The 14,838-nt window shown below is 45.8% G+C and overlaps 1 protein-coding gene across 1 annotated transcript in view; it reads right to left on the reverse strand.

Moving 5' to 3' along the window:
• caskin2 (CASK interacting protein 2) overlaps positions 1–14,838 on the reverse strand; it is an 80,729-nt gene that overhangs the window by 25,919 nt on the left and 39,972 nt on the right. Inside the window, exon 3 of the mRNA XM_084146576.1 lies at positions 12,870–12,921. Within this exon, the coding sequence (XP_084002702.1) occupies positions 12,870–12,921 (52 nt within the window). The remainder of the gene's footprint in view (positions 1–12,869; positions 12,922–14,838) is intronic.

A 14,838-nucleotide genomic window follows, 5' to 3' on the forward strand; every position in this document is an offset into this window, starting at 1 on the left:
CTATAGAGAGACACGGTCTGTACTATAGAGAGACGGTCTGTACTATAGAGAGACACGGTCTGTACTATAGAGAGACGGTCTGTACTATAGAGAGACACGGTCTGTACTATAGAGAGACGGTCTGTACTATAGAGAGACGGTCTGTACTATAGAGAGACGGTCTGTACTATAGAGACGGTCTGTACTATAGAGAGACAGTCTGTACTATAGAGAGACGGTCTGTACTATAGAGAGACGGTCTGTACTATAGAGAGACACGGTCTGTACTATAGAGAGATGGTCTGTACTATAGAGAGACGGTATGTACTATAAAGAGACGGTCTGTACTATAGAGAGACGGTCTGTACTATAGAGAGACGGTCTGTACTATAGAGAGACACGGTCTGTACTATAGAGAGACGGTCTGTACTATAGAGAGACACGGTCTGTACTATAGAGAGACGGTCTGTACTATAGAGAGACGGTCTGTACTATAGAGAGACGGTCTGTACTATAGAGAGACACGGTCTGTACTATAGAGAGACGGTCTGTACTATAGAGAGACGGTCTGTACTATAGAGAGACGGTCTGTACTATAGAGAGACGTCTGTACTATAGAGAGACGGTCTGTACTATAGAGAGACGGTCTCTTGGTCTGTACTATAGAGAGACGGTCTGTACTATAAAGAGACGGTCTGTACTATAGAGAGACGTCTGTACTATAGAGAGACGGTCTGTACTATAGAGAGACGGTCTGTACTATAGAGACGGTCTGTACTATAGAGAGACACGGTCTGTACTATAGAGAGACGGTCTGTACTATAGAGAGACGGTCTGTACTATAGAGAGACGGTCTGTACTATAGAGAGACGGTCTGTACTATAGAGAGACGGTCTGTACTATAGAGAGACGTCTGTACTATAGAGAGACGGTCTGTACTATAGAGAGACGGTCTGTACTATAGAGAGACACGGTCTGTACTATAGAGAGACGGTCTGTACTATAGAGAGACGGTCTGTACTATAGAGAGACACGGTCTGTACTATAGAGAGATGGTCTGTACTATAGAGAGACACGGTCTGTACTATAGAGAGACGGTCTGTACTATAGAGAGACGGTCTGTACTATAGAGAGACACGGTCTGTACTATAGAGAGACACGGTCTGTACTATAGAGAGACACGGTCTGTACTATAGAGAGACGGTCTGTACTATAGAGAGACACGGTCTGTACTATAGAGAGACACGGTCTGTACTATAGAGAGACGGTCTGTACTATAGAGAGACACGGTCTGTACTATAGAGAGACGGTCTGTACTATAGAGAGACACGGTCTGTACTATAGAGAGACGGTCTGTACTATAGAGAGACACGGTCTGTACTATAGAGAGACGGTCTGTACTATAGAGAGACGGTCTGTACTATAGAGAGACGGTCTGTACTATAGAGAGACGGTCTGTACTATAGAGACAGTCTGTACTATAGAGAGACGGTCTGTACTATAGAGAGACGGTCTGTACTATAGAGAGACGGTCTGTACTATAGAGAGACGGTATGTACTATAAAGAGACGGTCTGTACTATAGAGAGACGGTCTGTACTATAGAGAGACGGTCTGTACTATAGAGAGACACGGTCTGTACTATAGAGAGACGGTCTGTACTATAGAGAGACACGGTCTGTACTATAGAGAGACGTCTGTACTATAGAGAGACGGTCTGTACTATAGAGAGACAGTCTGTACTATAGAGAGACGGTCTGTACTATAGAGAGACGTCTGTACTATAGAGAGATGGTCTGTACTATAGAGAGACTGTCTGTACTATAGAGAGACGGTCTGTACTATAGAGACGGTCTGTACTATAGAGAGATGGTCTGTACTATAGAGAGACGGTCTGTACTATAGAGAGACACGGTCTGTACTATAGAGAGACGGTCTGTACTATAGAGAGACGGTCTGTACTATAGAGAGACGGTCTGTACTATAGAGAGACGGTCTGTACTATAGAGAGACGGTCTGTACTATAGAGAGACGGTCTGTACTATAGAGAGACGGTCTGTACTATAGAGAGACGGTCTGTACTATAGAGAGACAGTCTGTACTATAGAGAGACAGTCTGTACTATAGAGAGACGGTCTGTACTATAGAGAGACGTCTGTACTATAGAGAGACGGTCTGTACTATAGAGAGACAGTCTGTACTATAGAGAGACGGTCTGTACTATAGAGAGACGGTCTGTAATATAGCTCTACAGCGTGTTTTGGAATAAGTAGTGCCTCAGTGGGCATGTAGCATTTCCTATCTCTCTACCAGAGGGAGTTGTGTACTATGAAGGGAGGCTGGGGGGTTCTGCTGTGTCTGGGTACAGTAACAGAGTGCCAGGATCATCTCTAAGAGTAATGGCATAGAATGAGGGAGAGAGGGAGGGGGGAAGGAGAGAGAGGGAGGGGGGAAGGAGAGAGAGATAGAAGAGGTAGAGGATGAGAGAGTCTAATCCCTCTGTACAATCCAGCAGCCTGACTGAGAGGTGATAAAAAATAATCTGACATTAAAAATGCATGTGTGAGGAGCATCTGTGCAAACAGCCTAGTTATCAGGACTGTTTCTAAAATCTAAATAAACAATGTCTGTCTATTGGTGGATAGGAAACAAGTTCGCTCCAGTCCAAAGTCTATAGAGGGACCTCAGAGTAAAGACAAAGGCCTACTGTAAAGACTGAGGTATCTTAGACATATGACAACGTAAACAGAAAGGTATCAAGTTTGATAATGCGATACTAAATACGGCTAACCTGGAGGCTCCTTAATTAATTTAATAGAGTATCATAGACTGATCTTACCATTATGTCAGCATATTATAATGGAGTTACTGTAAACTGCACTCTATGGCTTCCTTACACAAAGAGAGATTTAAAAAATAGCAAAAGTAGGGGAGACTAGACATGCAGGGAATGAAATTGATATTTTGCATGAATAAAACCAGCTGCTGGGGCCCAGACTAGGGATGAGCATGAGTGTTGTCACGATACAAGAATTTTGACTTCGATACCGATACCAGGTTTAGTATCACAATACTCAATACCAAAATGATACCACGGCAAAAAATGCAGGGAGAATGTGATTTTTCCCAGTTTGTTCAGGTTTATGCTCGCAATAAATACACTTTTTAAAAGATAGAAAAACAACTAAATTGTACAATGCTTAAACCACATCAGGGGATGACTTTTGAAGTCTAGGACAAATCTAAGAAATGTCAATTCTTTAGTGTAGATACCCTTTAATTCAAGTGCACACACTTAGCACTGTTGTTTGGTTAGCAGTGTTTCTGTAGCGCATGTGTGATGGAGTTTGCAAAACAATTGGCCACTGAATTGATGCAAATAATAATGATTCTGCCAGGTAGGCATAGGCTACTTTGAAGTTAACTTTTTATTGAGAAGGTTTTTGGGAAAAGCTTTCCATCTAGCCAAAGACTGTTATCATTAACATACATAATGGTTACACAAAGTGAGACATAAGCGCACCGCACACAGACGGGGGCATTCCTGTGTCGCTGCCTCTTCAGAAAATTGCAGGGAATACGAATCACTGATGCATTCTGTTCATGTGTTATGATATACTAATTAATAAATGTTCTAATAAGTTCAATACATTTAGTTCATTTCCAAATGTGAGACACATTTGATAGAAGAACCAAAAGTAAAAAAAAATTGAGTATCGAACCGTTTTTCATGTTGTAGTATCGAGTACAGAAGTGTCGGTGTACCGTGCACCGCGTCCCAAATCACTTGATTTCCTAAGAGCTTCTGCAAACACTTCACACCTCTGTGAGAGTCACACACCAAGCAGAGCGTACACACACACACCAAGCAGAGCGTACACACACACACTCTCTTTCATGAACCTTCAGTTGAGATCCCTCTAAACCTAGATGAAACCCCTTTGACGTTGGTCTCATTAGGCCTACCTTAGGGCCACTTAACCCAGTGAATCCTGCCTCTATCCTCTGAGGTAAAGCTCTGTTCCCTACCCTAATGCAGCAGGGTCTATTTAGGGCCACGGGGTGGGGATGTATTAAGTCACTCAGGGGCCAGGGGCTTTACACAGTGCCCAGCCATGAAACAGGGACGTCATGAGAGGGAGAGAGGGAGGTGAGAGGCCGAAGGTACACAATCCCTCCTCTGTCCTTCAATTCTCTTTCCTGTTCTCCCCCTGGCAGGACGTGAGAGTCCAGAAGAGAGAAAGGCCCTTGAAAAGGCTCTGTGTTCAAAGCACCCAGGTCTCTCCTCCTGTCAACCTCTCTCCCTCCCTCTCTCTCTCCCTCTCTCCCTCTTTCTCTCCCTCTCTCCCGAAGAGAACATGGACACCTCTGACCTCATCGCTCTGGCTCACCACTCCAATGAGAGAAAGAGAGAGAGGGAGAGACCGATAAAGAAAGGATGAGAGAGGAGGGAGATATTTATGGAGGGAGATGGAGAGTCTGACCTGTCTCCAATCAGGCCCCTCAGTACCGGGTTGGAGTGCTGTCATCCCTGCAGACTGGAATGCACTGGGGTAGTATATCACCCACCTCAAACAAACGCACTCACGTATACACACAAAGACACACACACACACACACAAAGACACACACACAGGCTCACACAGACAGACACAGAGACAGACACACACACACGCTCACACACTCACACGCAAGCAAACACACACGTGCACGCACACACACACACACACACACACACACACACACTACTCCACACTGCTCCCCAGCCAGGCCAGGGACAGTGAGCGAGAGGGAGAGTTACAGCCTCTCAGAGCCACAGCACCATCCTGTCAAATGACATTCCTGCTGATAGTTTCACATTCCCCAAGGTGACCTGGTCAGTCTAGTATCTCTCTCTGTCTATCTGACTGACTGACTGACTGACTGACTGACTGACTGGCTGGCTGACTGGCTGACTGGCTGACTGGCTGGCTGGCTGGCTGGCTGACTGGCTGACTGGCTGTCTGACTGGGAGGTCAGAGGCCAATAACTTCCTTCCAGTCTGAGCTGTGTGCTAATCGTTTCAGCAAACAGTGACCTGGCCATGGTCATCTAGGGACAGCATCAATGCAGGTGGGCCCTAGAGCTCTGTGTAGTATAGTAGTAGAGTCATAGCTGATGTCTCTCGAAATGAAATGGCTCAGAAACATGGAAACCAAGACATCACTTTTAGCTACATTTCAACGGTGAGGTCTTTTTGGATGCCTTTGGGATCTTTCCCATGTCCCTTTTAGAAGTAAATGGATTTTGTATGACAGTACAGGCCGTCTGAATGAGAACATTTACAGGGAGTTTTTACGAGCGCAGGTTCAGGCACGCTGTTTCAATCTCTTAAATATACAGTCTTTCAAACACACACACACCCATCTTCCTCCCACAGGGAGCTGTGCTGACATACACTTCTAACATGGCATGGATGTCAGCTTCTATGGTAGTTTGGAAACAGAGCAGGCTTTCTGTCCAGCTCTCAGAGGGAGAGTTAGTAGTGTATAGTCCTCTCCTGCCAGGGTTGGTTCTTTCCCTCCATTGCTTCAGATGACAGGGGTGTGTTGACGGGTCCTGGCAGTACTGCCCTCTGGACACACACAGGCCAGTCCCCCACACACTGGCACAGCCATTCAGCCCAGGCCATTCCAGCGCTGCTCTCCATGGAAACTGCACCCCAAACACAGACCAAAAGCTGGAAAAGTTAACGGAGACTCAAATACTAATTTGTCTCACAGGGATGCAGAAAAGAGACCCTTTTACATATTACAGCACCAGTGTTTGTTCAGCATGCCTTTCTCTGACACACACACACACACACACTCACAGGTCTACGATCTCTTTCTCTCATGCACAGGCAGACAGGCATTGAGGCAATCAGTTACTGTTCGATTGAACGTTAGAATGGGAAAAACGAGTAAGCTAAGCGACTTTGAGCGTGGTATGATCGTTGGTCCTAGGCGCGCCGGTTCCAGTATCTCAGAAATGGCTGGCCTCCTGGGCTTTTCACGCACGACAGTGTCTAGAATTTACAGAGAATGGTGCAACAAACAAAAAACATCCATTCAGCGGCAGTGGGCGAAAACAGCTTGTTGAGAGGTCGAAGGAGAATGGCAAGAATTGTGCAAGCCAACAGGCGGGCCACAAACAGGAAATAGCGGCGCAGTACAACAGTGGTGTGCAGAACGGCATCTCAAAACGCACAACTCGTCGGTCCTCGTCACGGATGGGCTATTGCAACAGATGACCACAGAGGGTTCCACTCCTATCAGCTAAAAACAAGAAGAAGCGGCTCCAGTGGGCACGCGATCACCAACACTGGACAATTGAGGAGTGGAAAAACATCGCCTGGTCCGACGAATCCCGGGTTCCTGTTGCGTCATGCTGATGGAAGAGTCCGGATTTAGTATAAACAGTATGAGTCCATGGCCCTGCATGCAGTGGCGGCTCCTGAAAAAATTCTCAGGAGGGGCAATTTTTCTGATGATTTAGGTGACCTACACACGTGCACGAGTCCGTGCACGCGATTCCAGATATCTTTACCTCTGAATAAACTGCCTTTATTATACCATATCCACCCTGTCCAAAGTCTCTACTTGGTCTCAGTTCTCCAGTAAACTTGTGATTATCAACAGTACACAACGGTAACAAACAATTGGGGGAACTCACGGGGCAGATAGTAACCACTTAAAAGGAAGCGATTCCCAAACCTTTCATAACAAAGCCATCACCTACAGAGAGATGAACTTGGAGAAGAGTCCCCTAAGTAAGCTTGTCCTGGGCCTCTGTTCACAAACACAAACAGACCCCACACAGCCCCAGGACAACAACAACAACAACAACAACAACACAATTAGACCCAACCAAATCATGAGAAAACAAAAAGAGAATTACTTGACACATTGGAAAGAACAAACAAAAAAACAGAGCAAACTAGAATGCTATTTGGCCCTAAACAGAGAGTACACAGTGGCAGAATACCTGACCACTGTGACTGACCCAAACTTAATGAAAGCTTTGACTATGTACAGACTCAGTGACCATAGCCTTGCTATTGAGAAAGGCCGCCGTAGGCAGACCTGGCTCTCAAGAGAAGACAGGCTATGTGCACACTGCCCACAAAATGAGGTGGAAACTGAGCTGCACTTCCTAACCTCCTGCCAAATGTATGACCATATTAGAGACACATATTTCCCTCAGATTACAGCGATCCACAAAGAATTCGAAAACAAACCCAATTTTGATAAACTCCCTTATCTACTGGGTGAAAAACCACAGTGTGCCATCACAGCTGCAAGATTTGTGACCTGTTGCCACAAGAAAAGGGCAACCAGTGAAGAACAAACACCATTGTAAATACAACCCATATTTATGTTTATTTATTTTCCCATTTGTACTTTAACTATTTGCACATTGTAACAACACTGTATATATACATAATATTACATTTGAAATGTCTTTATTCTTTTGAAACTTCTGAGTGTAATGTTTACTGTTAATATTTATTGTTTATTTCACTTTTGTTTACTATCTACTTCCCTTGCTTTGGCAATGTTAACACACGTTTCCCATGCCAATAAAGCCCTTAAATTGAATTGAATTGATAGTAAGGTCGCAATGACACAGAAAGCAGTTCAATGTCGGGGTACAGAGTCGCTCTCTTACCAGGATCGCGGTCCGCTCTGACCAGGGTGAAGGTGGCCGGCTCCACTTCTCTGTCCGGGACTCATCCAGCCAAGTCTCCCAGCTGTATTGGGATTCAGCTGCCAGCAGCGTTTTCATTATTTAGTCCGTTCGTAGCGGGTATGTACACGATCAACAAGATCAGTCCAAAACCAACCACTGGAAATCCATGGTTGGCAGAATGTTTGTAAACTAAGTCTACAAATTAAAAACATAAAATAACGCCGCACTGCAGGTCGCAACAGAGACGCTTCTAGCCGCCATTGTCTTAGTTACGTTCAACGTTACGTCACGTATGACGAAAGCGCGTAAGTGCAAGCCCACAGACACCCATAGAGAATGTATTGAAAGCTTTGAAATGTGAAAAAAATAGATTTTACATGACAGGCTATGAGAGACTTCTGGGCGATTTTCAACTTGACTGAAATCGCCCCAAAAACGGGCGGGGCCATTTGAAGCACGACTTTAGCCTGATTTGACATTTAGTGGCTGGCAGATCAGACGTGAACACTGATAACTGCTGTTGCCGTGATATAATTGATTAGAAAAAAAATCCCTTCCTTTTCCCGTTTGGCAGTGCGTCGCCCATATCGCCCTATTGAACAAGCCGTCCCTGTCTGCATGGTGTCAACGGTACAGGGTGGTGGCGGTGATGTGGAGAATGTTAGATCCCTTGATACCAATTGAACAATGTTTCTATGCCCCAAAGAATTCAGGCTGTTCTGGAGGTAAAGGGGGGTCCAACCCGGTACTAGATTTGTGAACCTAATAAACTGCCATTGGAAAGTATTCAGACCCCTTGAATTTTTCCACATTTTGGTACGTTACAGCCTTATTCTAAAATTGATTAAATAAAACAATACACACAATACCCCACAATAAGAAAGTGAAAACAGGTTTTTAGAAATGTTTGCAAATGTATTACAAATAAAAATACTAAAAATACCTTATTTACATAAGTATTCAGACCCTTTGCTATGAGACACGAAATTGAGCTCCGGTGCATCCTGTTCCCATTGATCATCCTTGAGATGTTTCTACAACTTAATTGGAGTCCACCTGTGGTAAATTCTATTGATTGGACATGATTTGGAAAGGCACACACCTGTCTATATAAGGTCCCACAGTTGACAGCGCACGTCAGAGCAAAAACCAAGCCGTAGAGCTCCGAGATAGGATTGTGTCGAGGCACAGATCTGGGGAAGGGTACCAAAACATTTCTGCAGCATTGAAGGTCCCCAAGAACACAGTGACCTCCATCAATCTTAAATGGAAGAAGTTTGAAACCACCAAGACTCTTCCTAGAGCTGGCCGCCCGGCCAAACTGAGCAATCGGGGGAGAAGGGCCTTGTCAGGGAGGTGACCAAGAACCCGATGGTCACTCTGACAGAGTTCCTCTGTGGAGATGGGAGAACCTTCCAGAAGGACAACCATCTCTGCAGCACTCCACCAATCAGGCCTTTATGGTAGAGTGGCCAGACGGACTTTGCCAAAAGGCACCTAAAGACTCTCAGACCATGAGAAACAAGATTCTCTGGTCTGATGAAACCAAGATTGAACTCTTTGGCCTGAATGCCAAGCGTCACATCTGGAGGAAACCTGGCACCATCCATACGGTGAAGTAGGGTGGTGGCAGGGACTGGGAGACTTGTCAGGTTGGAGGGAAAGATGAATGGAGCAAAGTACAGAGAGATCCTTGATGAAAACCTGCTCCAGAGCGCTCAGGACCTCAGACTGGGGCGAAGGTTCACCTTCCAACAGGAGAACGACCCTAAGCACACAGCCAAGACAACGCAGGAGTGGCTTCGGGACAAGTCTCTGAATGTCCTTGAGTGGCCCAGCCAGAGCCCGGACCCGATCAAAAATAGCTGTGCAGCAACGCTCCCCATCCAACCTGACAGAACTTGAGAGGATTTGTAGAGAAGAATGGGAGAAACTCCCCAAATACAGGTGTGCCAAGCTTGTAGCGTCATACCGAAGAAGACTCGAGGCTGTAATCACTGCCAAAGGCGCTTCAACAAAGTACTGAGTAAAGGGTCTGAATACTTATGCAAATGTTATATTTCCGTTTTTTTCTTTTAAATAAATTAGCAAATAACGTTTTTTTTAAACAGTTTTTGCTTTGTCATTGTGGGGTATTGTGCATAGACTGATAAGACATATATTTTTTAAAATAAGGCTGTAACGTAACAAAATGTGGAAAAAGTCAAGGGCTCTGAATACTTTCCGAATGCACTGTATATCAACCATGTCCACGCCTACAGTAGGGGATGAGTAAGAACCTTCATCATCCTCTCATACAGGTCTTCACATGAACAACATTCATAGTACCTCATACTAAAGAGCCCAGTGATATCCCCCCTCACTACTGCCAAAACAGACTGAAAACTTTCCATGATTGCCCAACAACAACAAAGTGTTCTAGAAAAACAAACAGCCTACGATATACATGACTGATTACCGTTGTAAACATAATTGCTGTGTGCTGTGCTTCAACATGATACCGTACGGCCTACTAATGGAGACATGGAGCGCTAGACTAAGCTATAGGATATGAGACTGAGTTGTGGTGACAAGATGAGGGATCGGATTCCTGCAGTAGTATAGTCTGTGTTTAATGCCACAGAGCAAAGCAGTGCCAACAGCACTGATGAATAATGAAATACCTTTTCCTCCACTTGAAATTCCATGTCCCCACGGGGGCCATTAGAACCGAGCAGCACACACACACACACACAGCCTGAGCCACACACAGCAAGGCACAAATTAGCACTCTTCCGACATGCTAATGTTGAGCCCCACATTCACTATACAGTATATACAAAAGTATGTGGACACCCCTTCAAATTAGTAGATTCTGCTATTTCAGCCACACCCATTGCTGACAGGTGTATAAAATCGAGCACACAGCCATGCAATCTCCATAGAAACATTGGCACTAGAATGGCCTTACTGAAGAGCTCAGTGACTTTCAACGTGGCACCGTCTGTCATCGGTTGCAACACTCACTATCAAGTTCCAAACTGCCTCTTGAAGTAACGTCAGCACAAGAACTGTTCGTCGGGCGCTTCATGAAATGGGTTTCCATGGCTGAGCAGCCGCACATAAGCCTAAGATCACCATGCGCAATGCCAAGTGTTGGCTGGAGTGGTGTAAAGCTCGCCGCATTTGAAGCAGTGGAAACGCGTTCTCTGGAGTGATGAATCACGCTTCACCATCTCACAATACGACAGACGAATCTGGGTTTGGCGGATGCCAGGAGAACGCTACCTGCCCGAATGCATAGTGCCAACTGTAAAGTTTGGTGGAGGAGGAATAATGGACTGGGGCTGTTTTTCATGGTTCGTGCTGGGCCCCTTAGTTCCAGTGAAGGGAAATATTGACACTACAGCATACAATTACATTCTAGACAATTCTGTGCTTCCAACTTAGTGGCAACAGTTTGGGGAAGGCCCTTTCCTGTTTCAGCATGACAATGCCCCCGTGCACAAAGCGAGGTCCATACAGAAAGGGTTTGTCGAGATCGGTGTGGAAGAACTTGACTGGCCTGCACAGAGTCCTGACCTCAACCCTATCGAACACCTTTGGGATGAATTGGAACGCCGACTGCGAGCCAGGCCTAATCGCCCAACATCAATGCCCGACCTCACTAATGCTCTTGTGGCTGAATGGAAGCAAGTCCCGGTAGAAATCTTCCAACATCTAGTGGAAAGCCTTCCCAGAAGAGTGGAGGCTGTTATAGCAGCAAAGGGGGGACCAACTCCATATTAATGCCCATGATTTTGGAATGAGATGTTCGACAAGCAGGTGTCCACATACTTTTGGTCATGTAGTGTATCATCATCATCATCATCAAGCCTCTAACTCTGTTTCCAGACACGTTTTTCCTCTCTGGTGCACTAGTGTATAATTCCCGGATGTGGTAGCTGTCATCACTGCATTGAGTTGTGTGGCAGCTTTTGTAAACACTCCTATCTAATCGGTCACAGTCCCGCCCTCTACGCCAAACGAACCCCACCCCTGACCCCGGCCCCGCCTCTGAACCCCCTGCCCCCCCAGGCCCCTGAGAGCTGACAAAGAGAGAGGACGGGGTTGGAGAAGATTCATAACAAGCAGTAAACCATGGCCAGAGCCTGGGGGGGTCTGGGGCCAGATATATGGTGTGCCAATGTCCTGCTCTTTGGACCATTTTACAGCCCTCTCAGGGGCACGGCTTATCTAAAGGTCTCCCACTGTTGTCTTGGCTCTTCTCTCCACTTTTGTTACTCTGTTTATTTAGGCTGAGTGAGGGGGCACCAGTCGTGTCTGTAGAGGGGGAAGGCTGTTTGGATGGATTTGGGAGACTGGGAGTATCCAGAGCTATAAGAGATAGTTAGTTATATTTGGTAATCTCAGGTGTGCTAAGCCTAATAGACTCAATCTGAACTCAGAGAGTCAGAGAGTCTAACTGTAGACTTTGCCAGAGTTTGCATGATCTACCTTTTGACTAGTTCATATTCGACAGGGGGCTGAGCAACTCTTTAAAAAAGCCATTCTGCACCAAGGGATCTCACATTTTATCAATGTGCTATTCTGTCAGCTACTGAGAGCAATTGTGAAAATTAGTATGGCTCTAGCAGCCGACAAAAATATCTGCGATGAAAACACACCACCCTGTGAGAAGGGAAAAAGAGAGGAAACAGGAAACGGAGAAAGTGAGAACTTTCATATGGGATCCAAGTCCCTCCACAAAGAGAACAATAGATGAGGAGAAACTAGACCTATGCTAATAAGTGAGAAGGGAACATTTTTACAGTCAGCATTTCCACTGGTAGACAGGGTAACTTGGGGGTTAGTAGACTGTGGTGTGTCTGCTTTTGGGCAAGAAGCAGTAGTAAAAACAACATTTAAATTAGCGTTTTCAGCAGTGACACCTCCGCTTCTCCTCCAGACACAATTACCAGTTGGTCTGTTTTGGCTGACTTAGCAGAAGGCCATGATTCAACACAAGGCAAACTAACGCAGAGTGTTTATCACAAGCCAAAACAAGACACACTGAGATTTAAAATCCCAGCACTTGTATCTAGAAGCTACACAGTGAAAATACTGTTTTACAGAAAGAGCAGCTTATTGGTAGGCCATCCTTTATTCAGAGGTTGTCAGTCTGAGTTCTTTAGGACAGTGTTATTATCATCACACACTTACCCATCTCCATCCTGGTAGTTGACATTCAGTCTCTTCGTGGAGCCCAACAACTCTGCAAAAACACAAAACAGAAAATAAATCAACATATGCTCAGGATATTTTTAGAATAAACACTGTGCTACTGGTTAACCTAGAAACGATTAACTTAAGCCTGGAGGGAAGTGCCTTGCATGGTGCATGTTCAGTTCATGGTTTCTAGTAGTATACTGGATTGGCTTGCTTTTTGGTTGTGCATAATCTGGAGGTTGAGCATTGTTTTACAATTATTAGTTCACTCATGATCATGTCTTTGCTTGCGAGCTCAAACCGTCTCCAGGTTCAACAAGATCAACTGTGGGAACCAACTCAGTCATTCTAAACGATTATAGAGCATCTGGTTCTGGAGAGGCTGAAGACCTGCAGGCCACAGGACTAAGAGATCCTGGTCCTGATACTCACCCTGATTGGAGGGCTATGGGTCAGGGTTCAGGGTTTAAGGAGAGAGCGACTGACAGTGGAGTGGAGACTCTAGCTAGCTCACCCACCAGTCCCCAAACCAGTGAGACCACTATCCCAAACAAACTGTCCCTCATAGATCTATCCCTTTCTCTCCTCTAGAGGCAGTTCATTAGCCTCTGACCCCAGGCTGACCTCTGTGGCCAGGTCAGGAGACAATACACTGTTCAGAGAACAGAGGGAGGGGAGGAGACCTTGTTGTGTCCTTTGATCTTCTCCTACAGATGCCTCTCTATCAGCCTAGTGCGGCTTTGGAAGAAACAATGTTGTCACTCGCCACCACAGGGACTCATATGGTGCTTTTCAAATCAAATCAAATCAAATGTTATTGGTCACATGCGCCGAATACAACAGTTGCAGACATTACAGTGAAATGCTTACTTACAGCTCTTAACCAACAGTGCATTTATTTTTAACAAAAAAAGTAAAAATAAAAAAAACACAAAAAAAGTGTTGAGAAAAAAAGAGCAGAAGTAAAATAAAAGAACAGTAGGGAGGCTATATATACAGGGGGGTACCGGTGCAGAGTCAATGTCCGGGGGCACCGGCTAGTTGAGGTAGTTGAAGTAATATGTACATGTGGGTAGAGTTAAAGTGACTATGCATAAATAATTAACAGAGTAGCAGCAGCGTAAAAAGGATGGGGTGGGGGGGCAGTGCAAATAGTCCGGGTAGCCATGATTAGCTGTTCAGAAGTCTTATGGCTTGGGGGTAGAAGCTGTTGAGAAGTCTTTTGGACCTAGACTTGGCACTCCGGTACCGCTTGCCGTGCGGTAGCAGAGAGAACAGTCTATGACTAGGGTGGCTGGAGTCTTTGACAATTTTGAGGGCCTTCCTCTGACACCGCCTGGTATAGAGGTCCTGGATGGCAGGAAGCTTGGCCCCAGTGATGTACTGGGCCGTACGCACTACCCTCTGTAGTGCCTTGCGGTCGGAGGCCAAGCAGTTGCCATACCAGGCGGTGATGCAACCAGTCAGGATGCTCTCGATGGTGCAACTGTATAATTTTTTGAGGATCTGAGGACCCATGCCACATCTTTTCAGTCTCCTGAGGGGGAATAGGCTTTGTCGTGCCCTCTTCACGACTGTCTTGGTGTGTTTGGACCATGATAGTTCGTTGGTGATGTGGACACCAAGGAACTTGAAGCTCTCAACCTGTTCCACTACAGCCCCGTCGATGAGAATGGGGGCGTGCTCAGTCCTCTTTTTTTTCCTGTAGTCCACAATCATCTCCTTTGTCTTGGTCACGTTGAGGGAGAGGTTGTTGTCCTGGCACCACACGGCCAGGTCTCTGACCTCCTCCCTATAGGCTGTCTCATCGTTGTCGGTGATCAGGCCTACCACTGTTGTGTCGTCGGCAAACTTAATGATGGTGTTGGAGTCGTGCCTGGCCATGCAGTCATGGGTGAACAGAGAGTACAGGAGGGGACTGAGCACGCACCCCTGAGGGGCCCCCGTGTTGAGGATCAGTGTG

This window comes from Coregonus lavaretus (assembly GCF_964263955.1).
Source record: "Coregonus lavaretus genome assembly, chromosome: 2".
Lineage (NCBI taxonomy): Eukaryota > Metazoa > Chordata > Actinopteri > Salmoniformes > Salmonidae > Coregonus > Coregonus lavaretus.